We start from the raw sequence: 25631 nt of genomic DNA, 5'->3' as shown, positions 1-25631 counted from the left end.
TGGGAGCGTGATAAATTCTTGCGGTTGTTTTTTGAATGGGATTAATTATGAACAATTGTTTCTTTTTCAGGATTGGACTAATTTTTTTTCTTTCAAAAAAAAAAAGAAAGAACCGCATGTACCACGTATCAGGGGAAAAGGAGGAAGCTTTTGACTTCTTATTTCTAGGGATCAAATTGAGAGTTTCAATGAAATTAAAGAGAACCAAGGAGTTTTCATTCCTGAGACCAAGATCAAAACAGAGCCAGCCCCCAGCTTCGGCCCAAAACCAGTCTTTTTGGGCCTGGTTACAGCTTAGGGGCATGCTCTTCATGATCACCATTTACAGACGGTTTTTCTCCCTCCCGCTATCCCTCCCTCCCTCCAAACGAAAAAGATATCATCCAGCTACGCTAGTCTAATAGGAGTTTTATTGATGAATATGAATTGCTAGTGACAGTGACCACGACAAGGTTTGAATGATTTCCATAATTTACAAAATCGGTCGAGGAGAATAAGTGATTTGCTTTTAAAGAAATAAAATCCACTTTAGTGTATTATTATCTGCATAAATATTTCAAAATGATAGCCCTTCAAAAGGAGAGAACAGGAAAAGGAAACGTACAAAAAAGCCATGGTTTAATTCAACTGGATGCACACTCGGTTTTGCTCAACCTGTGTTCCTCATCCCAGCAGCAATACCATTTATAGTAATAAGCAGAGCATCTCTGAGTTTGTGGTTGTCATCATCACTTCTCAACCTCTTTAGAATCTCAACCTGTAACAAATTCATAGGATTAAGATACGGTAGCCTGCTCTCGATAAGCCGCCTCAAGCTCCGGTTGTTTTCCGACAACTTCTCATGCCCACTAACCACCAATACACACTTCTCAGTTGTTAAGAGCTCCCTTCTTAATTCAGCACCAAGTTCTCTCCTCTTCTTATCAGATACGAGCACTTCATCATAGTGCTTCGCTATATGAATGTCTGCCTTCCCCAGAATCATCTCTATCAGGTCTATGGTAGATTGGAAGAAAGGCCATTCTTTGTACATTGCTTTCAACTCTTGAGTGTGTCCCTTCTCACAAACACCCTTCAAACCTGCCCCAACTCCTAGCCAGGCTGGAAGAACAAATCTTGTTTGGGTCCACGCAAATACCCATGGAATGGCACGAAGATGTCCGATTCCTGTTGAGCTCTTTCTTCTTGTGGGCCGGCTTCCTATGTTAAGGAAACCAAGCTCAGCTTGTGGAGTAGCCTCGTGAAAGTAGGCAAGAAATTCCGGGTTTTCATATACTGTGCTCCGGTAACTTTGGCAGCTGATTGTTGAAATCTCATCCATGAGATTACGCCATTTTTCTTCTCGAGGTAGCTCTGGGGGTTTTAATGTTGCAAGCAGAACTGCAGTTGTGTATATCTCTAACTGTCTAACAGCTGTGTGTGGCAGCCCGAACTTGGCTTGCACCATTTCTCCTTGCTCAGTTGACCTAAGAGTACCCTGGCAATTGAAAGGACATCACAGGTTTAACATAAGAAGGCGAAGGCTAAATCCTTAAAAATACAGATATAAGTCAGAAATAGCAATCAGCAGAACCAAAAATACAAGATACTAGCTAAATACAAATTGCGGTCACGGTAACGGAATCGACAAATGTGGATTGTAGATTTTAGTGGTTAAAATAATGGTTGTGGCTATTGTTTTTGTGAATCATTTAGCAACTCATGACAAAATTCCAATTTTACATGTTAATTTGATAATTTTATTGAATAAACATATAATAACATTTTTAGTGATAAATTTAATAACATTTCAATTTTGCAGTGGTTTTTCTTTTTCTTCTTTATTTTTCTCTCCTTTTTACCTTTTCTATGGAGGGAACAACTTCCTATATTTATATTTGCCTCCCAAAAACGATTCTTCCTCTTATTTTTTCTTCATTTTCATTTACATATGGCAGATGCTTCATTTCAACCGCAAATCTGAGTATTAAAGGTTGTGAAAATAACTGTGTTTTTCACAAATAACGGGTATAACGGCCATTAATACTATATAACGACGTTGCAGCCATTATAAATGTGAAACAACGTTATCTACACTAACAGTGAAAAACAAAAACGTCTAGTGCCAATTTTGTTAAGCAACGGCCGTTTTTTAAAACTATGCTTAGCATGTTCTAGTCTTAAAGATGGAGCATAGCAATAACAGCATTTACAAATTTCAACAGAAAAATGAAAATAAAAGGAGAGAATAGAATGTAAACAAACTAACTGATCATTGGCTTCCCTGATGCACATGCAGGCAACTCACCATCACTGAACCTGGTGGTTGGGATTGAATGGCAAGATATGTCGGTCCACCACCACGACCGATACTCCCTCCTCGCCCATGGAATAGAGTTACTTTAACTTTATGATCTTTGCAAGCTGCCGCAACATCCTCTTGGGCTTTGTAAAGTTCCCATGCAGCAGTGAACCGCCCAGCATCTTTACCAGAATCAGAATATCCAACCATCACCTATTCTCGAGATGTTTAAGATCAATGAAAGTTTATCAAAATAATCTAATTAAATCAATTTCGAAATGGCTTTTAAAATGAATACCTCCTGATGCCCGTTATGGTTCTTTACAATGTGCTCTGAGTACCAATCAATTGATAATAATTTCCTGATAACCGAACCAGCCCCTCTAAGATCTTTCACAGTTTCAAACAATGGAACCACCCGCAGCCTATTCCAAGATATGTATAGATCTTGTGAGATTATTTATTGTAAATGCAGTGTAAACTTAACACTAAGCTAAACTTTTTATCTCGTTACCCAGAGTACTATGCCAAAAAGTGTCACAGAACTCTCCATTTTCTACTACCTATAAACTTAGTGAATTGTGAAATGAGCATTAAGAGATCTACCCTCAAACACAGAACCTAACCAAATTGTCAAACCTCAGGTTCAGGAAACTATTAGTAGGCTCACAGCATCATCGAAAGAAAGATCAGCAGTCTTGAAATGCAGAAAGGAAGTTGTTTAGGAAATACTGGTGTATGTTACAAAATATTTCAAATACTCTAAAAAGATCATACCTCAAAAATTTTCAGTTGTGATGAAAATGGGTAAATACTAATGTCACTAAATCACAATTGCATTTGACATACAGTGATACAGTAACAGGACATCACTTTATTTTTAAAAATTGGAAACTGTGAGTAAATATGTGGCCCAATTTCAAATGTCATGGTAAATAAAAGAATCCCTTCTTTTTAACAAGCATGCTTGCATTTACACATTACCATTTCAAATAAATTAAATGAAATTTTCTGATCATGTTCATGCTCTAACCATACATTCCTATGAACATATGACAATAAACCAGGGAAAGCATTTCACAGATTAATATTTAACATAAAAGAGGTGTTAACTCACGTTCCTCTAGGACATGGTCTCCCTAGCTCGCCACTAACAGCAAGACGGGCATCTTTTTGTAAAAGCTCCACAGCAAGGACATCGCTCGCCTGCCAAAAAAGAAGTTCAAGACAATGTTAATGTTTATTATACAAGAACTACAATCACATATTCTGCTATTAATGACAGTAATCTTATCTCAGACTAACATAAAAATAAATGACTAGGTAGCAGCAGCTAGTCGTACATTGGATGCCATAGAGATCACATATGCTCCAAGTGAATCACTCCCTAGCTCAGCAGCAACACGGAATGTATCCAAGACTTCTTTAACATCAGGAGCAACCTGCCAAAAACCAAATTAAGAGAAGGCATCCACACACAAAAAGCAAAAGACAGACAAAGAAAACATGAATAAAATGCACACATTGCAATGCTGTCCAGGAAGAAAATATCATTTTCTCAAGTCAACAAAAGGTAATGAATTCTATGGTGATTTCAATTACTTGAGAGATGCTTTAAACAATCCAACCACATTGACAAACTCCAACGCAATCAGGAATTACAAAAATGTCACTGCAAAATTATCAAGGATCTGAGAGTTTTACTTTATATTTCTACAAATAAATGGCAAAGAAAGCCAAAATATAAGAATGCATTATTTTCTCCAAGAAATGAGTTACAATGGCATTTTTCCCATACAGCTTTTAAGATCAGACAAATTTCACCAAAGGGATTTAATATCACCACAATAATCAAATTAGAAATTAATGTTTGTTCACAACAGCAAACTTAAGATTTTCCTCCACGGCTTTTTAGGTTTCACCCTATCCCATGCATTTGTGTCCAGTGAATGCACATGCATGTTTGGGGTAGATCTATTTTTACAGTAACATGTGTTGTCACTTGTATCTTTCATTAAACTATACCTGCAGATTTTATGAACAAAGGCTATGCTAGTCTTAAGCAGGGAACAAATTTGTAAGTCTTTTCACAAATTTGTTTCTAATAGATTAGCAATTGCTTCGGGATTTATATTATTTTTAACTTTTTACATGCTTGTGCATTAAAAGATTGCAGTTTGATTATGTTCAATTTACACATGAAAGTGATCAGAAAAGATGATTTCCCCCTCGTGAAAGAAGACATGAAACACAAATGCAAGCGTCATCACATTTAGTTAACTGTAAACAAATCAAAAGGCAGAAAGTGGTTACTCATAAAGACTTTAACAAGAAAGTAATACAAACAGTAGTCAATGAATGTCATGTGATTCCAACCTTTCATCCTGCTCGACCACGATATTGATCCCAGAAAAATATTGCACAATTAGCAAAATTATCACTTAGGAAACCCCCACCCATCCCCAAAACAATAAACATATCCCCATGCTGCTTTTATACCTCAAAACTGAGGCATAGAGTGATTCAAGTATGCATAATTCCAAATATTAGAAACAACAAAAAAAACATTGCTTATTCTATTATTGTCATCATCTCTCTTTCCAATAGAGAAGTTTAAAAAGATAAGCTTTCCTCGTCACATTATTATAAGACAAGTTTCAAAAAGACCATTATTCGGTTATGGTCCATCAAAATAGGATTCTAGAGAACAATAGACACCCTTCTGCATTTTGCATTGAGTGGTTGCTCTTTGGCCTCAAGCTGACAACCTATACGTTAAGCCCAACAGACCTACCATTTAATATTTGCAGTAGATTATGCCCACTAAAATTATTGCTAAGGTTTTGATGCTCAGGATCAATGGTCGCTGAAATGCTGTCTAAACACATTACCTGAATGGTGGGAGGAACTAGTGGCCTCTTGCTTTTGAGCTCTCTTGTTAGGAATTCCAGTTTCTTTTCTTCATCCCACTCACTATATGTTCCCATATCCAAATATTTGGTGATTGCATCTAGTGCTTCAGAATGTCTACCAGATTCCTGTTGCATTCCAAAAGTCAAGTTAAATCATATAATACAAGCACCTTGTTACCTTACAACCTATAACCCGAACCAAAGCCCACCTGACGCAAGTCAAGCTTCATTAATACCATTCCAAAAGTCGCAACTCTTCTTATCAGGTCAACCAGCCGGCCATCTGCAAGCACCCCAGCTCCACAAGATTGCTACAAAATAAGATTGAGAAAAATAATACAAGGTAAAGCAAGAACTACTTTTAATCTTTTCTGTGATTACTCAAGAGAAGAGAGGAGCTAGGGCCTAGGTTGGTATAAGAATGCAGAAGATAATACCAGAGACTCGTAGCATAGAAGCAGTGGTTCCAACAATTGGTCTGTTGTCTCATAGTAATCCCAAGGCTCATGTTCACAGGGAAGATCCTCAAGAAGAAGTTCCAGACGTCTTCTAGCCTTCATAAGCTGAAATCACCAGGCATAGTAAACTGATATTTATCATCTTATAGAAAATACAAAAGACTGAATTATTTTTAAAAAAAAACAGAAACCTTACCCTGTGTTAACAATGGTAAGAGACCTTAGCAGATTAAAGAGAATCACAGCCAAAGTCATTGGAACATAAAAAATAAACCCATGAATAAATTGAGTAACAATTATATGACACTTCCTTTATCCATAAGCTCCTTCTTCAATGAAAGTATTTTGATTAGGAGGTATTTCATACTGACCCCACAATTCACCTAATGCTAGTAGTCGCGTCATACATCAATAACACAATTATGGATGCCAAATTGTCATGTCCTTTACTTGGATGATTTCGAATTTTCCAGTAATTATTTTTCAAAAGTCTGCCTGCCCTGGTCTACCTAATCATCTATCCCTACATCCTCAAAGTTGTCTCATACTTTAATAATATGAGAAACTCAATTTGAGAATGATGTTCCATCAAGCATTTTTAACATGAATTATGGAGTAAATTTTATGCTATTAATTTCATAAGGTTGATTCAGGACAATCTTACAGGAAATATTTGCACTGCCAAAGAATATCTTCATTAATCTATTTCTTATAATCAACACAATTGCACCAACATTCCCTCCTCCATACTAACTTATGTTGTTTATTCTTAACAAAATTTGACTTCAAGCTATTGACTGCATAGAGGACATGGGGCATTGCCTAAAACTTCAAATAGGGCTCCACTGCCCTTTTTTCTTTAGCTGTAATATATGACTGCTGTTCGCAACAACAGAACACATTCATTCAACAAGACACTGGATTTGGATTTTTGTTTTACATTCTCCTCATGTTATGTGTTTTGCTGTTCTACATGTACTGCACTTCAAGCATTTGACAAATTTGAAGCAGCAAAAAGTAGCAATACCTTATCTTTCACATGGCCAAGAACAATTCTATAAGGAGCGATTCCAGGACGTTCAGGTGGACTTGGCTCTAGAAGCTTCTGGAAGCTGGATCTTCCTATCTTAGATTCTGCAAAACATTTTCTCTGAGCAAGGAGTTGACTGGAGGTGAAAGATCCACGTGGACTTGGAGCTGATTGATGGCCGTTAGAATTAGCAATGCTTCCATTAGCAATTGATTTGCTAGAACCATGACCAGACTTGTGGAATGAAGATTCTGAATTTGAAGAACCCTGAACATCCTGTAAAGAAACAAAAAGAAAAAGAAACGTTATTTTGGTTAAAAATACTATTGAAAATGATAAAGAGAAACATCTATACAAAATTGCTACTGGAGAACTGAGTTTACCTGACGACTCAATGGCATGTAATCAGTCCCTGGAAGTTCTAGTTTGGGATGTGAACCACCGTCATCACCGCATTCTACATGAAGAGATAAATTGAAGAAGTTATGAACTTTTGTTATTGATAGTTGAACATTACAACTGGTAGATTCTTTTATGCCCCTGCTCTTTGAATGGAATTGAAATGTATACAGACTTGACTAAGTTGGTTATCACTCTAAGAAAAAAGTGACAATAGCAATCGAATCTCTAGTGAATAAAAAGTGACTTGGGATAGGATGTCACGGTTATGGATATTGCAGGAACAGCATAATTATAAATGATTAGTGAGACCCGTTTTTCTTTTTTACCAGTGCAGGCAGGAAGATCAGCTCTAGCTGGAAGTTGTGTGGGAAGTGGTGGAGCATGCTGATGAAGCTTTGTTTGATTTCTGCTTGTGGGTTGATTCCAACTCTCATGCCGATCCTCTGGTGAAGTTTCTGCATACAATATTCACCAACCGTCAGACATTATAAGCAGAACAAAACACCTGCAAATCATCGCCATAAATATCATGTGACATGAACCATTCATGATTAACATGGAAATCTTGTTTTTATCAATTTTTTGTTTATCTCTCTCTCTCTCTCTCTCTCTCTCTCACACACACACACACACACACAACACACACACACATATGAACAGTATTTATTACTAATCACAAGCCTGGATACAAATCTCCCAACCTGACAAGGGCACTACTCTATACCAAGTTTCTGTTAAAACTGCCTAGAAACTTTACCACCAAGTTTGACTGGGGACTTCAAAAAATCAACAGTCATTTTCCAGGTGTATTTATCCTCTCCGAGACAGGAATTGAGCGAAGAGATAATGAAAAAACACATTTTGTCATTGCAAAAGCTAACAATTCAATGGAACCATAAAAGCAAGTTTTATGTGAATAGGAGACAATCACAGAAAAGCAGAAAAATTTCCATGAGCCATCATACCAAATAACCATATCATGAGAAAAGGAAGATGTGGAAGAAAAATTTTCAAATTTGACAACACAGCACTGGCACCAAATCCAATCCAATATTAAAACAAAAGAAAATCATAGGAAGAATGAAAGGACAAGTAACAAAGCAACTTGACAGTTTGTCTTTCTGCACAAGGAACACCACCAACTTAAACTAACTCAGATGATGATAAAATCTCTCACTAATAACTTAACCAAGCAACTTAAAGTAACACCAGCTTCTGTTACTCACTGAAATTCAAAAGATGATTCAGTTGACCATTTTCTCTCACTTCACATATCAAACCTTAAAAAAAATTGTTCAAGATAAAAGAATCTGAAAAGCTTACAAAATTACCATTACTTCAACTCAACAGTCCACCTAACAATTACCAGTCAAGTTATCAGGGCAGGCCCTTTTAGTTATCTTAGGCAGCTGCTTCTCTGATTGTCCACAAAGGAATTCTTTTACATAATTTAAAGTGAATTGCTCCAGACCTTAAAAACAATTTAGATATTCCAATGAACCAAACCTCGCTCTAGAATTTCATGAGCCTCTCTTGACAACTTATCACTGCAGCGAGTCATGGACAGTTCAAATCTGAGACTATCAACTTCTCTAATGTAAAGGTCAATAGCCATCCACCTTGATAAGAGAGAGACATCTCGTGTTACCTGGAACAATAAAAACAACATCTCTTAGCAACTTTACATACCTAAGAAAAATAGGGCAGCATGACAGGAAAATTAGGAATTCTCCTATTGCCACTCCAGCATGTGTGCAGAACCGGACTTTCTCCCATTAAGAAGATGAAGTGCTACTAAAAATTGGTAGAGTGCTAATTAGCCACATGCAAAATCAGTCCTTGTAAATTACTTAGCTTTTCCCATGCAAAGATAAAATAGTTGCCTGCATAAATACACAATCTGAATTCTGAGAAAAATCAACAAAGTATTCAAACAAGAAAATCCTCTGGGGCCCAGAAAAAAAATGCAACCCTTCAATTTTAATAGTATTTGTTTGTCAATGCAAAGGTCATTTCAAAGTGTGGATTTAGTCATGTGATAGTTTAAATCAAGAAACTGTTTTGTGAGAACTCTGAAGGGAAGATGCTAATGAACAACGAGGACAATGATAAGATGCAAAAATAACCACCACACAATTTTAATGGCACAAAAATTAATGGCTTTTTAAGCAACGCCATGATACTGTTAATTTTTTCAGATCTTTCCAAACAACAATGGATCTTAGGCATTCATCAGGACAGCTAATTGTAACTGAAAAGAAGCAGCAGCAACTTCCTTGTTCATTTCTCTTCTAAGGAAAATATATGCCTTTCCTAAAAAGGCGTTGCCAAGCTACAATATGATTTTAGGGCTCATTCTTTGCATGTGCCTGTCAGCTAAATTAATGAACAACTTCTATCATACAGATCCCATGAGTGAAATATTTTCTCCAATTATACTACTTTATTCTAAATTAAAGACCAGAGAACAAATTTAAAAGGCTCACCTTCGCTGTTACATTTGGATTTCCATCTCTATCACCCCCCATCCAAGACCCAAATTTTATTGGCGTGCAAGTTAATGGAAGTGGCTTTCCTGTATGCTAAGGGCAAAAGAAACACAACAGTCAAAACAACATACAAAAACTTAACAGCAAGAAAGCCAACCAATTTCTCACATTCATTTGAAGAAACCACCATCAAGTGACAACAAACCTTCTTTAGTGCATTACTGACACGTCGTAAAAAATGAGGTACTGCTTTCCATAGAGACTGCTCCACAATGTGCAAGCCTGAGATATCAAAATAATAATCCCATCAGGTATCAGAAACAGAAACTTCCAAAGAACCCAAAGCAAGTGATTTCAATCAGGGAACAAGGGGGGAAAGAAGGAAGAGGAGAGTTGAGATTTATAAAGTAAATTGACTTGCCAGCCCTGGCTTCATCTACTGGTGTAGGTTTGTGGCGCCTAAGCTCATCTGTCTGCCATATTGAAGTAATTTCTCTTACCTACAAAAGCAAGAATAATATGAACCACAAAAAAGAAAGAGAAGAAGAAGAAGAAAGAGAAATAGTTTTACACTTGATCATTATTCCCACACTTTATGGTTGTGTGGCTCTTAAGCATAATTGTTGAGGTTTGGAACTTTACCAAATCTTCAATAAGGATTTCTCTATCTTCCTGTGTAAGATCAGGTCGATCGTTGTATTCTAAAAGATGCTGCAAAGAGAGCAAGTTCACATCCCAAGGTTAACAGTTGACACTGTCACAATATCTAAGATTATCATTTTTCAACATAATAATCAGTGTCAAATTCTTTAGCAACTTACAGCAATTCTAACATGCTTGTATTGCAAAGTACGGCGATTAATTTGAGTGGGATGTGCAGTAAGAACAATTTCAACCTCCTGAACAAGATTTGGACAAGAAAACAATATAGGTAACTGTTAGCAAATACTAAACAACTCGCATTAAAAAATTGCAACTACATAATACCGATAAGCTCCGTTTAGCTGCTAAGAAATTCAGGGAAATAAAAGAATTCATAATTATGGCAGTAGCTATTAGTCCTTATAGACCATGCAAGAAAAGCTCCACCAAATGAAGCCTATAAAATTCTTTTGGCTGAGTGGATGTGTCCCTGAATTTTTCAGAAGCCCCGGCAACAGAAAACTGTTTGGGAAAACTCAAAAGAAAAATACCAGCACAAACAAACCTGCATGCAAACAGAGGCATAAAGTTCATCACCCGATTTTCCACCGTGCAACAGCTGATTAAAGACTTCATCACAAGATTTTGATAGATTCGCCAAATTCCTTGTCTTACGTGCCCTGCGTTAAAGGAATACATTGCGCAGTGTCAATATGCTTGATTTCAAAAGTTTTCTGAAACTAAACTCATAAAAAGCAATTAATTACCTGTGATGGGTCTCAGCAATTCCCATCAAATTAAGATAATGGCTAAAAGCACGAGCAAGTGTCAATGCTTCCTCTAATGTCATTTTTGATATCTCTGACGCGAGCTGCTTCTCCAGCAACTCGGCAGTGTCTTCTATTCCCGCCAATCTCAAATTACAAGCACTCTTCACCCCCACGAAAAACAAAAAACTCTTCTCTTAATATTTTCCTCTCAATAATCTAAATATCAATTATGGTAATACAAATATAAAAAATAAAATTCATTGATTCATATCTTCTTTTCATCCCGGTCCACAACAGATATGAGGCCAAACTAAGGAAAAATGTATAAGATAAATTCATATATATATAAAAAAAAAAAAAAAACACTAACCAACTAGCAAATATGTAAAGGAACAGAAATTATTTTTAGTTTTTTTTCCTTAGATTAACGTTCACGGTATAAAATAAAAAACGATTAGGACGTAATAAGAAATAAATAAATAATCACCGAAAGAATATTCATCAGGAAGAAAGCAATCACAAATAACAACAGCAACTAATTTCGCCTACTCTGTTTTCTCCGCAACCAAACAAAACCATGCAAAAACGAAACAGGCGGAAATAGCATCAATGATGACAACATCCGCACACCAAAAAATAATAAAACGAACACCAAAAATATATAAAAAAGGAAAAAATTCAAAACGATTTTAAAGTTAATAGTTATCGCTCACGTACAGTAACTAAAGAAAGAAGGAGAAGGAGAAGGAGAAGACCTGAGCGAGAGTGAGGTTGCGTTCAAGTTTGTCGACGAATTCAGTACCAACTTCTCTCTGCAACACATCGTTTAATAAATTTTTAAGCAGTTTACAGTAATCATCAAATCCTTGGAAGGAGATTTCCTCAGCTATATCGTCTGTTATGTCCGTCATTTTGAGCAAAACCAAACAAAATAACAAAGTGTAGACGGAAAGGAGGAGAAAGGGAAATTTAAAGGGGGAAGAGCATAGACAGTAGTGTGTGTAAACTGGAGGAGGAGAGGGAATAGTGGAGACTGGAGAGTTTTCGGGGAGAGAGTCCTGGTTTTCTTCTCTTTTGTGTACCAAATTTTCCGTTTATGTGGTGGGGCCTATTCTTGCTCCGGTGGGACCTGAGTTTTTATGACACGTGGATTTCATTCAGCGAAATGTTGCTGGTCACTTCTTCTTTTGTTTTTTTTTTTTTTCGTTCTGCCTGCCTTGTGAAACTTCGGTTTTTACTTTTGAATTTGGGCAGCCTTGGAATAGATTAGTGCCCGGCCTACACACCCTTTCATAATTGGCTTCGAAACTTATTTATTTTTTATCAATTGGGTCCTGAATGTGTCAGAAAATTCTCAATTAGGTACTCGCGTCCAAATATTTTAAGGTTTTTCATCTACATTAACTATTTTTCTCAATAAGATAACGTAATTTTTATAGATAATTTAAACCTTTTCTGATGAGAATTTACATTGATTTTAGACAGAAGGACTTGATTGAATATTTATCATAGGATGGCAATCTAATTAAAAAAAGTAAAAAACGTAGACTCTGGACAGTTGAGAGATGGGTAAAATAGAACGGGGACTAATATGAGATTACCACATTGCTAGTAAGACGCGGTCAAGTGACAGATAAATGGAGCAACCCATTTGTTTTTCTGTTTTGAAGATATTTTTGAAAACAATTAAAATATATATTTTTTAAATTAATTTTTTTTATTTTTTCAAATTATTTTAATATGATAATATTAAAAATAATTTTTAAAAAATAAAAAAATATTATCTTTAAAAAACTTGACCTTCCTTTAGTAGTCTATGCTTTGAAGCCACCACGACAGTCCTCATGATGCTTTAAAAAACAAAGCATGGACACTGCCCTGTTATAATATCCATATGTCTATCCTTTCACAACCCAGATCTCATGTTGAACGAGGCCTGTTATATGGGTCGATCCATTTGTTGTAGAGTTCCAATCCATGCCTGATCGAGTAAACATAACTTGAATTGATAAATAATTAATTAAGTTAATTTTATGACAGATCGAGCATGTGTAAAAATTAAACTTCTTGGAGGAAAATAAGAAAACTCGTTGTTGTTTTTATAGGATGCCGTTTGTTTTTTTAGTTTAACATGGGTGTCCGGGCCAGCTTGTGCGCACCTTAACTAATCACACGGGCTCTGAAGTTAACGACCATGTAAGCCTCCAGTGGCCATCATATGAGCAACCACAGGGCTCGAATCTGAGACCACAGAGAGAGCAAATCTTTTGATCCCAAGCTCTTACCACCGGACTACCACCTAGATGGTTAGGATGCTTTTTTTTATTTGGCATAATGTTGTACTCGGTGTTTTAGCAATAGCATATTAATAGACACGAGACCGTGATATGTTGCAGGTGTGCCCAAAATTTATTCAGCGTTAAAAACAGATGCTGAGGCATGGTATGTGTTTCGAAAAATTTGATATTATTTTATTAATTTGATTGGGTTTAATATACTCGATTAATTTAAATAATATAAAAAAATTAAAAAAAAAAATTAAGTCTATCTAGATAATCACGATATAATATCAAAATAACTTTATTGGAAGCAAAGTTAACAAAATCACGAAACTAAATTATAAAACAATTTAATATTTAAGTATGAAGGGTGCAATGTTTTTTGGCTTTTAAGGACATGTGTATTATTGTAATGCTCATTAAAAATATTATTAAAAGATTAAATTGACCGCAGTTCATCTATTAATTAAAAATATAAAAATATACGCAACTATCCCTGGGGTTAGTTTATTTATATTGATTTTTTACTTTTAAGAGTACAAGAATCTTTACACTATTCAAAAAAAAAGTACAAAGGTCAAATTAATCTGTTTAACTTTTAAATTAATTTAATTTTTTAAAATAATATAATATTTATATTATGCTCATGAAATATTAAAAGACAGAATTATCATAAACAGTTGTACAATTAACAAGGATTCACGTGAAAACAACCGAATTACCCCGATGAGCACGCTAACCTTTTTTTTTTTTTTTGATGGAAGGTAAAAAAAAAATTATTCTATTTCGGTGAATAGAAGTTTGTGTCACTTTGCACGGTGTTTTCTCCATCATTTTCAGTTTTTTTTTTTAATCTTGAATTTTTTTTTTTAGTTTAACGTGGGTGTTCGGGCCAGCTTGTGCGCACCTCGACTAATCCCACGGGCCCTGAAGTTAACGACCATGTAAGCCTCCAGTGGCCATCATATGAGCAACCACAGGGTTCGAACCTGAGACCACAGAGGGAGCAAACCTCTTGGTCCCAAGCTCTTACCACTGGGCCACCACCTAGATGGTTCGATTTTAATATAGAGCAAAGGGTTCCCTGCGACTCCAAATGTCTTTTTGAAGGGGTCAAGTTAGTCTAGTTTTTCATTGGTCGACCCACTGTCAATAGTTTTGACTGTAGACGGGAATGTTCACGTGTCTATCACGAGCAATTACTTTTTTTTTAGCTAGTAATTGAGGTAAGTAAAAAAATCAAAAAACCAAGAAAACCGAAAAAAAATAACTAAAACAACCAAACCGAATCGAACCAAAACAAAAAAAACCGAGCCAGACTGGTTTGAACCGGTTTTTGTCCTTAAAACCAAACCGAAACCGGTCAGTTTGAACCGGTTTCGGTTTTTTTTGAAAAAAAAATTCAGTTTGATTACTTTTTTTGATAAAAATCAAACCAAACCGAAAATAATCATCCCTTGCTAGTAACAAAAACATGTCGTAGTTCATTGCAACATTCCAGGCCACGCTAGAAAAAATAACAACTAATTGTCTGATCATTCCTTATTTTTTTAAATAATTAATATAAATATTTGATTTAACTTACGCATATTTCAACTAATCTCATAAATTTTTAAATTATCAATTATATAAATTTTTAGTCACCACTCATTCCTCTTAAATTTGACGAGTAGCAAATGGCGTGATTGATAAAGTGGGAGGGATATGAAATTTAGAAGTGTTCAAGTTGTTCCGATCACTTCACTCTTGATTTTTCAAAATATGAAAAGCAATGGCTTGATTTTTCAGCATTTTTGGTTCATTTTCTGTACTACTGAGTTTGGTGGTTATTAATTGTTTGAGTTTATTGCTGGAAAGGAATGTAACCCTTTTTCTTTTTCTTTTTTTTTCAATCAAGTGATGTATTCATAGAGTAGCTAATTAGGCGCACCAAGGAGTTTAATTTTAGCACTTGGTCTTAATTTTTTATTTTTTTTCTTTTATGGTTGATTGATCTCGAATTGTCAGTATGGTTCATTTTCTCCATAGTGTCTGAAATCTGCAACTCTTCAGAACAACAGGGCCTTAAACTCCAGAACTTGTGCTTCCTTAGGCCGAGAGCTATGAATGCAATCAAAACTTTTGCATGTGAAGTTGGGCCCTTGAGGCCCAAATGTAGCTACAGAGAGCATGCTATTGCCATCAAAAGCCACCATGGCAATATCCCTTCTTTAAATGCCGACGTGGTATTCTAGACTCCAGCCTCCATTACATTCCCAAGGTGTTGGTTCCACCGAGTTTATTTCCCACATCTTTCCCTGAAGTTTGAATGAAAAGCAATGTAAAATAGAACTTTCATTCAACATTTTTTTCATGAGTTTAATATGGTTTAGTATGTCTTTCTTGAAAAAATGCTGTTTAATACTGTGTGAAACCGAAGATCCCAGCAATGATGTTTTTGTTCGTGTTGTTTATTTCATACCCCTCCTCTTTCAATTTACTAGTGAACTCTGGCTAACAAATCAAATGGCTTCTATTTTTCATGGACTGGGAGGACCAAGATACTTAACAACATCAAACAAGTTTCACTTCCCATCTTGCAAAACTCTGTCAGCTGGTTCTCCACAATCCTTTTCTCAATTGGCTTCAATACTTCCTCCTCGATCAAGCTCTGGTGACCGAAACTTTTTCAAGAAACAAGTGAACGGGGGTGGGTTCAAGGTAGAAAGCAAGAGGGTTGCTCATTTGAAACCTAAAAATCGCACCATGGAAAAGGAGGTTGCAAGTGTGGAGGCCACCGTGCCCAGAGTTGGTGTGGTTGTGTTCGTTTTGAAGGGCAAATCTGTGCTCTTGGGCCGCCGGCGCGCCAACATTTGTGACTCTGCTTTCGCTCTCCCTGGTGGCCACCTCGAGTTTGGCAAGTCTTTCCATTAGTTATAGAATTTGTTAAGGCATTCATATCTTATATTCATTCAAAAACTGACAAACTAATTCCCAAATACTAAGTGAAAATTCATCTAATTAGCTCATCTTTTAGGTCTTGATGAAATGCTAAGAGTACTTCACATTGCAATCCATCAATACATCTATTTACATTTAGAATATCAATGCATCTTGTTCTTGGAACATGTTCAGCAGTAAAATCATTTACACTATCAATTTGTATGGTTTAATTTTAAAGTGAGAGCTTTGAAGCGTGTGCTGCAAGAGAAGTGAAGGAGGAAACATATATGTTTGGATATCATTATATCAACAACAGAGAGATCCTTAAAGTTACCAACAACCTTCTCCATAAAAAACCAAAGTCGTCGCATCATACTATAATTCTTTTGTGAGCAGTCCTGGCCAATTGCCTCAAAATATTGAGCCTAACAAGTGTGATGGTTGGGATTGGTACGAATAAGACAGCCTCCCTAAGCCATTGTTTTGGCCGTTGGAAAAAGTAGTTGCAAGATGGCTTCAATTCATTACCGATTGGATAGTTTTTATTAGAGACACGCTCACTTGCTATTGGCTTGAGTATTTGGATTTGAGTCCTCTTGCATTGGCCATATCGTAATTCAAGTGAAATTGTCAAAAATATATTTACTTCAAAAATTATTAAGATGGCGCTTTTTTAAAAAAAAATTAAATAATTTTAATGTATATCAAAATAAAAAAATATATTTTAAAACATTTTAAAATAAAAAAACATCATATATCACAATATCAAATACATCAAAAAAACGGATAACATTATTAGAAATTGGTGAAAACTTGTTGGAATCAAAGCTACTAAAAAAGCCATTTCTTCCTGCCAATTGGAGTTTCATCTATCATAAATCTACTAGTATAGCTGAACTCAGATTTTAGATCAAACTCAAAACGAGGGACTACCATATATGTTTCTTAAGGTCGGTTACTGCTGGATATGCAATCCAATGCACTGTGAAAGTACTTGACATGTTTCAGGGGTTGCAGATTAAGCTAAATGATTCTATTTTCCAATTTTTGTTTTTGATGGTGAAGTTGGACTGTTTCTTTGCATAAACTTTTGATAATTGAGTGCAGACTGTTGCTTGGTTCAGTACTCATCACCATGTTCAACGTTTAATCAGATTTAGAAGGTGGGGTTTAACGAGAAAAAAAAGAAGAAAAGACGGGGCCCAAATTGACCTTCCTGGGTTATGATATGTACTAATAAAAAAAACCTGCCGGAGACCGGGACAGGACATGTATTAATTTAGACAACCAGATCCAGCAGAAAATTTAAAGGATGTTGAGTATCCATGCATTCGTTCCAGAAGATTCCGACAAGTGCTTGCCCACAAGGGTGATCTGTGGAGGGTGATAAAGACAACATGGAAATCTTGGGATGCCACTAGCTCGCCAGATTACTGCACAAGTGCTTGCCCCCGCCATTGTTGATTACTCACTCGGATGCGATCACCTTGATAGTTATTCTGCAAGTAAATAGCAGACCAGGACATGGGTTGGTTCAGTACTGTAGTGTAATGTAATGTGATTGAAACTATAATTTATTTCAATTATAATTTTAATTAAAGGTGTTAAATTAATTAATATAAATTATAGTTTTACATGAATTTTACTGAAATCCTCTTTTAAAAATTTTAATTAAAAAGAAAACTATAATTTACTTTAAAAAAAAACATTATTTTTGAAATCATAAATGTAAAGTTATTACAATGCAAAACACCCATGTAATATTCCAATGCCAGGCGCAGGCAGCACGAGTTTTGAAAGGTCACTTTCTGATAACTTGAGTGGTCCTTCAGATGCACAGAGAGTTTTCATTTTCGTAGTCACCATAGCTTTTAGACATGCTTGCATTTGCATTCGTTCAATTTACAATATTATCAGTGACGCCTGAGTTTGTGAAATCAAGATTACCTGAGTACGTTGATTATTATCTCTGCTCGTGTTTTTTTTTTAATTATTATAAAACAATTAGTTAATTAGTCGGTTTAAAACCTCCACACTAGAATCTTTGTATCTTTTTGAAATCTATGAGTCTAACCTACAAGATAATAAAAAACAGTGGGACTAAATTAAAATTCTCTCCAACCCGTATTAATTATTTTAAGGGAGCAAACACAGGCACAGAGACTGAAACACCAATGGAAGAAGGCAATCAAATCACCAGTTTATCAGGCCAGTCTATTTGGCATTAATTCATATATAATCTATGCTAATATCAAGAAATACCCGATCAGGATGAATTGTGAGTGTTTGTCTCGTAATGTTTTGGTTGTTTAGCTATATTCTTTTGTTTATATCAGTATCAGTTATTTTATTCTACTCGAGTCCATCCTGGGACAACCAAACCTTGCTTTTAAACGATAGATAGTTATTATAAGGAAATTGTGATTAAGGATCTAATCTTTATTAGATCTCGTTCAAGTTGTTGCGTTATAGATCATGGTTAGTTGATCCGTGGCTCCGGTCGGTCCCATGAAATCGAAACAAAACAAAAGACGGGAAATTGCTATTAATCCCACAGAGAAAAAAGAAAAACCTAGGCATGTGGTTTTGCAAAATGTTCAACGTGCATGATCGGTGGACTAATCATGCAGCCTAAAAATTCAACAAGATTTGACTTTGAAAATACTCTACTTCACATGTGGAACATATCGTGCAAGTATGTGAGACAAAATTCTCAGGTGTCTTTATGCAGCGCCGAGGGATCTTCTTACACCCCAATCCTAAAATTCGACGCCGAAAGATAACCATGGAAGCCACCCTATCTAGCTATCGCATTCTTTATTGGCCAAGCGGCTATCGCCATGATATTAGATGATCTTTGACAACGATACTTAATAACGCCAGCTCTTGGTGAATGCACAATTAATCATCATCATCATGTGAAGGTACTTGGTGGATTCTAGTTGGATCTTATGCAAGTCTGTTTGTATAAAGCTGAATCTGTGATTTTATTATGCTGCCTTCTGTACTGTCCCATTTTTGCAGACATTATTATTCCATAACACTCCAATTCTCTAAAGAATGCATGTGAGCTATCATTGACTCAGCGTTCTGCATCATTGTAAATAATGTATATTGTATATAGAATTAACAACCCTTGCCAATTATTTACGTTTTCTTTTAAAGCTGACGGCAAAAGCATAGGTTTAACGGTGGCATACACCTTCCAAAATGAAAACTCTAAAATTGAAAAAAAAAAGAAAAAAGGATTTAGTTCTCACAAACCTTCTACATTCTTTAATTTGTTCCGAACTTATGCAATCAAAATTCAAAAGTTTTAGTGAAATGTTTCCCGGGATTTTATAAAACAACAAGAAAAAATATTGATTTTATATTTTTTCCAAGTAAAATGCTTAGAAAAAATAAATAAAAAAAGCTACAGCCTCTCAAGAGCTCACTAAAACCATCGGAATCGAATGAGAAAACATCAAATCAACTGGAAAAGCACTTCTTTTGCACCGAAAACGCCACACCAAACCAATATCGTTAGACAACAGTCCATTGTATAGTTTGGCAATTGATCAGTGAGCGCTGTACTTCTTGGTTTATAGGCGGTATCAAGGAGTCAGGGTCAAAAAAAAAAAAAAAGCTTTATTAAACCTTGGAAACTCTTTAGCTAACAAAAGTTACTGCTTGTTACATGGCCAGCTACCACTACACGTCTGACTTAAATAGTCATTTCCTCCAGCCTAAGAACCAAGAGAAAAAAGAGATTAGGATACAGAAAACACAAAGGTGGCTAGTAGTGGCTGGCTCTCATGGGTATGTGTGCATCGTGCCTTGGTGCGAGTGGTAGCAGCAGAAAGGACTAAAGCCGCATGGTTGGGAATTGGGATGGTCCTGGTGGGTACGGTAGGTGTGGCTTTGCCTGTCCTTAAAAAACTGTTTCCAACACAATTCAGAGTAATCAGCCGAGCCCCCCTCTCTATCTACCCCACACTCCCTCCTTATTTCTAGCTTCAACATCCACGCATTGATTAAGAAATAACACGAACCATTGTCTCCTCACGGTTCCAGTATTTTCCCCTACCAATTTCAAAATCTTCTCTCATGTCCATCTCCATCTCCCCTTTCACCCTGTTCTTGTCTCCAAGCTCCTCCAATTCTTTGTTTCCTGCTCTTGTTAGGTGGGGCTGTTCACCTTCCCTTTGTCAGGATTCTCTTTGCTAGTCCCTCTTAGTCCAACGAGGCTGACAAAAATAAAGATATGAAATACAAAGTAAACAAATAAATCACCCTACATAACCACTAGATAGAAGCAAACTTATGCCAAAATCTAGTGTCTTATCTTTTTATCTTTACCACTTTCTCTCCTTAGTCCATACTGATCTTTCCTTGTTCTTTAGCTTTTCTTTCCCAGATGAAGACAATAATGGCCAAGACTCCACATGACTCTTCTTTCTCTTTCTCCAGGAGACACTTCAACTGGAGAAAGAAAGTTGTTGAGGATGAAGAAGATGATGAGGAAATCTTAACTTTCAACTCCTCCTCGCATTGTGAGGAGTTGGAAAATGACCAGGAGCTTAGAATCACAATGCCTGCTGCGGGTACAACTCAATCAGTACCGAGGAAAAAAACACTTCCGATTTTGGCATTTTCTAAGCTCCGATCAGCTCTTACTGTTTTCAGTAAGAGCCGGTCAGCCTATCACTCAGGTTTAGGCACCAGAGTTGTAGGTACCCTTTTCGGGTATCGTCGTGGACATGTTCATTTTGCGTTTCAAGAAGATGCAAAACAGAATCCAGCTCTCTTGATTGAGCTAGCAACACCAACAAGTGTACTGGTCCGAGAAATGGCTTCTGGGTTGGTTAGGATTGCATTAGAATGCGAAAAGAAGGCAGGGAAGAAAGCAGGAAAGTTGCTAGAGGAGCCTTTATGGAGGACTTACTGTAACGGTAAGAAATGTGGGTATGCATCGAGACGTGAATGTAGGCCTGAAGATTGGAAGGTTTTGAAGGCCGTGGAGCCAGTTTCAATGGGAGCTGGTGTTTTACCAGGGAATGGAGCAGCAGGGTCCGAAATAGGGGAGCTCATGTACATGAGAGCCAGGTTTGAGAGAGTTGTGGGGTCAAAAGACTCGGAGGCATTTTACATGATGAATCCTGATGGGTCTGGAGGTCCTGAACTTAGTATTTATTTGCTTAGAGTTTAATTAGGCTGTGCCTGTGGATCTTATTAGTAGTATCAGCATCGACTTGGTATCCTTAAGCTCTCTGTTGTTTTAGTTTCTAGATATCAAGTCGGTGAAAAAAAAATACGGAGGGTTTCCGCTCCATGCGTTTTTTTTCTCAGTTATTTTCTACATTTTGGGAAGGGGAAATGTTACACATGTATCATGCTTTAGAGATCCTAAGCGATGAGAGCAGAGCTGTGGCATGGTAGGTGTTGCTGGGTATATCTATGTATAGATTTTCTCTTTTTGAACTTTTTTTTTTTTATGGTGGAAACAAGATGCAAATGAAGGTTGTGGTTTTTCCTTTTCGAAACACCCGTTACATACCATCTTCCACTTCGCAGAATACAGGGCACTACCCCTGTTCGGTCGAAATATAACCTTGGTTAATTAGTTTTGTTACGCATTAAATGTAAATTGTTTCTTTAGGGTACAACATTTTGCTTGTTTGAAGAATCTAAGTTTAGCCGTAGGATGTCATCATCTAATAATAATTTACGTTTCTTTTGTTAGGAAGGTAAAACATTGAAAGATACTGGCTTCCTTCGAAACAGTTTTGGGTGATGAAAATGCAACTCCTTGCCCTGTTTAATGTCCAGGGAGAGATTGCATCTGCTAGCATTAAAGGCTTGACAACATGTTGGGTGGTTGGGAAACTCGGTCCGTTGAAGCCACTGATTATGAAAGGGGGGGTCTTGACTCTTAGAAGTATTTGTAAGCGCCAATGAAACTGAGCTTATAGCTAGATAACCAATGAGCTTGCGGTATTCTTGCAGAGTAAGAGAAGAGAGGTCATTGGCAAGTTCCATCTTCCTAATATATAGAAGAAAGTGAGCTTATATAGATGCCAAGGGCGTAGCTTAAAACAAAAGGGAAATGGTATTCGAGTTCGCCCAATTTTGAATGAAAATATTATTCTTGCTTTGAATTGGATCAAGAAGAACATATAGAAAGCAAAGCCTTGATACAGATCCATTTTAAAAATCTTGGAATCATGAAAATGAATTTGTTTCCGAGCCCATGGAATATTATATATCATCAATAGGAATCTACATTTGCAAGATATTTCTGCTTGGCTAATCCCATTGGCTTTGTGAATCTTGTGCCATGCTGAGTAGCCTGAATCTTATCTAATGGGTACAGTCGAAGGAGTTGAACATATTCGTGTCCAAATATATTCATAGGTTGTGTATTTCGAGGGCGAAATGCTGGAAAGCCAGCATAATACCAAATGTTCTTCATGTTTTACCTAATGTAATGTGATTAAACCGAAATCAAAACCAAAGCAAAACACTTACCTCGGGAAGCGTACATAAAATCTTGGAATGTAGAGAAGGGTGCCCGGTTTAGAAGAACTTGTTTTTAAAAATAAAGGATTTGGTATTTCGAAACATGGCAACATTTCAAATGGTCTCCTACTCTCTGTCTCTAAGAACGGTCAATAACACTCGGGGTGGTCCTTGGACATGGATCTGCTGAAATGAAGCCCTCGTGTCTTGCTTTACGTGAGAATTTTTCAGATTGTCTGGGCCTCAGAGTCTACGCAGATTATGATAGTGTGGGCTTTAGGGTCTGAAGCCTATTCTGTTTACCCGGGCTAACAAGTAGATATAGTCCACATAAAACGGGCCCGTTTCTTCTTCTTCTTCTTCTTGTTTATTTTAATTTTACCACTTATTATATATGTAAATTTATATTCAAACAAATTTAATAGATAATGTGTTAGTTGAAACGAAATGCAGATAATTCTTCCAGTAGGTAAAAGCCATATAATAAAATCGCCATATACTTCCCATCGCTCAATTCCCAAGAATGTTCACCTTCGCATGAATATGCCATGATAGAATCAATTTCAAGCTCTTTTCAAATACATGTTAGATGCCTCTTTCCCTGCCCACGCAGCTACCTCCTCCGTCTTGGCCTCTTCTAAAGAATATATGTGTGTGTGTGTTTGTGAATCACAATCAGACACAGAGAGAAAAAAAAGAGTGCTCGTGTGGCATTAATTACCACAAGTATCAACGGGGAGAATTTCAAAAATCACTCTTGCAGATTGTTGGAAAAGAGCTCAATAGTTTTTCAGATTTCTTATGACAATTATATATACTCGAACACAAGCTCTTTAACGTCTCCTGGAACAAATGATGATGGCGCTTAGGCTCTTATGACTTTGTCCATTTTTCCATGGTTAGTCAAAGGAGCTAATTAAGCTCTAAAAATCTTGCATGTTGCTCTCGTCTATTTTTGTTGGAGGGAGAGTTGTGTTTGAATGGACAAGACTCACATGCAAGAACGAGACTGGTCAGTACACATAAATATATTTATTTTTTCATTAATTATAATCATCTTAGCCTCTTCAGTGCCAATGAGCATGTAGCTCAAACTTGTAATAGAATCCTCACTCGTGTTCACGCTTCTTCTTTGTAATAATAATAATAAAAAAACTTGGCCTCTTCAGTCAACAATCTAGTATGCTCTACAGGTGTTGTAACATGTGCAAATCAACATTGAATTATGTGAAATTTAATTACAACCGGAGACATGGGAACTAATGTCGCCATTAATGTTGATGTTCATGACAAACATGGATTGAACATCTGATAGGCAACTTAGCACAATCTTTGGCTTTTTTTTCCAAAATTCATGATTGTTATGACCCTCAATTTCAATAAATTGTGGCTGATGTCAGCTCCAGCCTTCTTCTCATAAACATGTTTCCTTACAAGAAGCCCCACTTTAAATACCCAACCCTATTAATTTTTGTGTTTTTAAATATGTTTTTGAAAAAATTTAATTTTTTTTTAAATTGATAATTTTTTAGTGTTTTCAGATCATTTTGATATGCTGATGTAAAAAATAATTTTTTAAAAATAAAAAAATATATTATTTTGATACATTTCTGAGTAAAAAATATTTTAAAAAACAACCGCAGTTATTTTTTCAAAGACACTCGAAGCACCAATTAAATTATCTGGCTGTGACCAAGTTTGCACCTCCACAAAACAATATTACTTAGCTGGAAAGAAACAGATTCATAAAAAGTAATTAAAAAAAGGGGGTTGGAATTCGGTTTGCATATTTAATTGTATATGGAGGTTTGGGTTTTGCTTCAAAGCTGCAAAAGTGCAGACAATTTCCTAATGTCAAGCAAACCTTGTTGCAAGAACTGCATTAAAATTATATTTCTTTAATTAGTTTAACAATGAACCCGTTTTTACACTTGGAATTGGGATACATGCTTCATTCCTTGGATAATTGTTAGTGGCCAAGTGTACTCCATTTGTCTGTTTTCTGGACCCGGAGGTAGCTAGAAACACATATTTGATCAATCATGATCTAAACCTTTGGACAATTTAGATACCCAGTACCAATAATTGAAAAACTATTCTCAGATATATTCATAATGATTACATATGAAACATTATTATAATTGTTGGATTGTCAAATATGGTCTTGGTTGCATGCTCTCAAGCGGCCCCGACTAATTAAGTTGGCTTGTCAATAGCCTCGGTTGCTCTCAAGCCTCAACTTGATGGTTGCCTGCAAGTAACAGATTCATGCATGTGACATACACGAGAGATTAGAGATCATTAGAAAAGTAATGCTCGTTCATTTTTTACAGAAATCACGACTGATCATGAATGGTGAAAAGCTGAGAAAGGTTGTGAATGCAAATTGAAAATTGGATAACATGCATAGGCCCAAGTTAAAATTGAAAAGGAAACTAGGATAAATTAAACTATAAAAACTTGTCTCCTTGTGCTGAAAAGTTGAAACTAGCTTCAAAACACCCCTTTCTCTCAAGGCATTGACAAATTGCTGTCTCCCTAGCTTTTCGTGAATTTAGACCCACGACTTCACGGGCCACACACGGTCAACCGTGGAAATTTCCATGGTTATCTCGATCTGGCCGTATTTTAAGAACAAATCGGAAAACAAGAAAATATTTTCATATGTAGTTGGTGACCTCGCATTACATGTCTTATTTGGATTTACATTGCAAATGGCTTGATACGTGTTAATTTCATTTGGATGGCCATGGATATTGCAATGCTTTATGGATTGTTACTCGGCACAGGAAGTGGCTTCTTGTCCCACGCTTCTTTTTTTTTTTTTTTCATTCTATCTGACTGTCATCTTTTTTGGGTCTAATTAAGTTCCCTTTATTTTAGTATCTTGGAATGCAGAGGTGGCATTCCGTGCAATAATTTGTGTATCTGCTCTTCATTTTAAT

At 36.3% G+C, this 25631-nt stretch overlaps 3 protein-coding genes across 4 annotated transcripts; 2 read left to right on the top strand and 1 right to left on the bottom strand.

Annotated features, from left to right (window-relative positions):
* Positions 1 to 484: 484 nt before the first annotated feature.
* On the bottom strand, positions 485 to 12034 carry LOC7489379 (phosphoenolpyruvate carboxylase 4). Of its 2 annotated transcripts, XM_024609378.2 has the most exons (21): positions 11740 to 12034; positions 10982 to 11145; positions 10780 to 10894; positions 10394 to 10471; positions 10215 to 10283; positions 9994 to 10072; positions 9778 to 9854; positions 9570 to 9665; positions 8590 to 8731; positions 8450 to 8500; positions 7410 to 7538; positions 7065 to 7138; positions 6679 to 6957; positions 5631 to 5756; positions 5403 to 5504; positions 5173 to 5319; positions 3625 to 3723; positions 3399 to 3487; positions 2580 to 2706; positions 2288 to 2494; positions 485 to 1477 (listed from the first exon to the last, which is right to left on the bottom strand). In XM_024609378.2, the coding sequence occupies exons 1-21, from the start codon at positions 11893 to 11895 to the stop codon at positions 650 to 652; spliced, it is 3234 nt and encodes a 1077-aa protein (XP_024465146.1). In that variant the 5' UTR covers positions 11896 to 12034; the 3' UTR covers positions 485 to 649. The 2 variants fall into 2 exon arrangements, with proteins under 2 accessions (XP_024465146.1, XP_002314894.2); XM_002314858.4 differs by lacking the exon at positions 8450 to 8500.
* Positions 12035 to 15634: 3600 nt separating this feature from the next.
* Positions 15635 to 16310, top strand: LOC127905894 (uncharacterized). Its single transcript, XM_052456723.1, has one exon. It carries the CDS (start codon positions 15637 to 15639, stop codon positions 16174 to 16176), a length of 540 nt encoding a protein of 179 aa, XP_052312683.1. The 5' UTR covers positions 15635 to 15636; the 3' UTR covers positions 16177 to 16310.
* Positions 16311 to 19942: 3632 nt separating this feature from the next.
* On the top strand, positions 19943 to 21710 carry LOC7489378 (protein MIZU-KUSSEI 1). Its single transcript, XM_002315931.4, has one exon. It carries the CDS (start codon positions 20585 to 20587, stop codon positions 21374 to 21376), a length of 792 nt encoding a protein of 263 aa, XP_002315967.1. The 5' UTR covers positions 19943 to 20584; the 3' UTR covers positions 21377 to 21710.
* Positions 21711 to 25631: the final 3921 nt, after the last annotated feature.

Source organism: Populus trichocarpa, chromosome 10, assembly GCF_000002775.5.
Source record: "Populus trichocarpa isolate Nisqually-1 chromosome 10, P.trichocarpa_v4.1, whole genome shotgun sequence".
NCBI lineage: Eukaryota > Viridiplantae > Streptophyta > Magnoliopsida > Malpighiales > Salicaceae > Populus > Populus trichocarpa.
The sequence above is the reverse complement of the archived record's forward strand: the minus strand, read 5'-3'. Positions and strand labels throughout refer to the sequence as shown.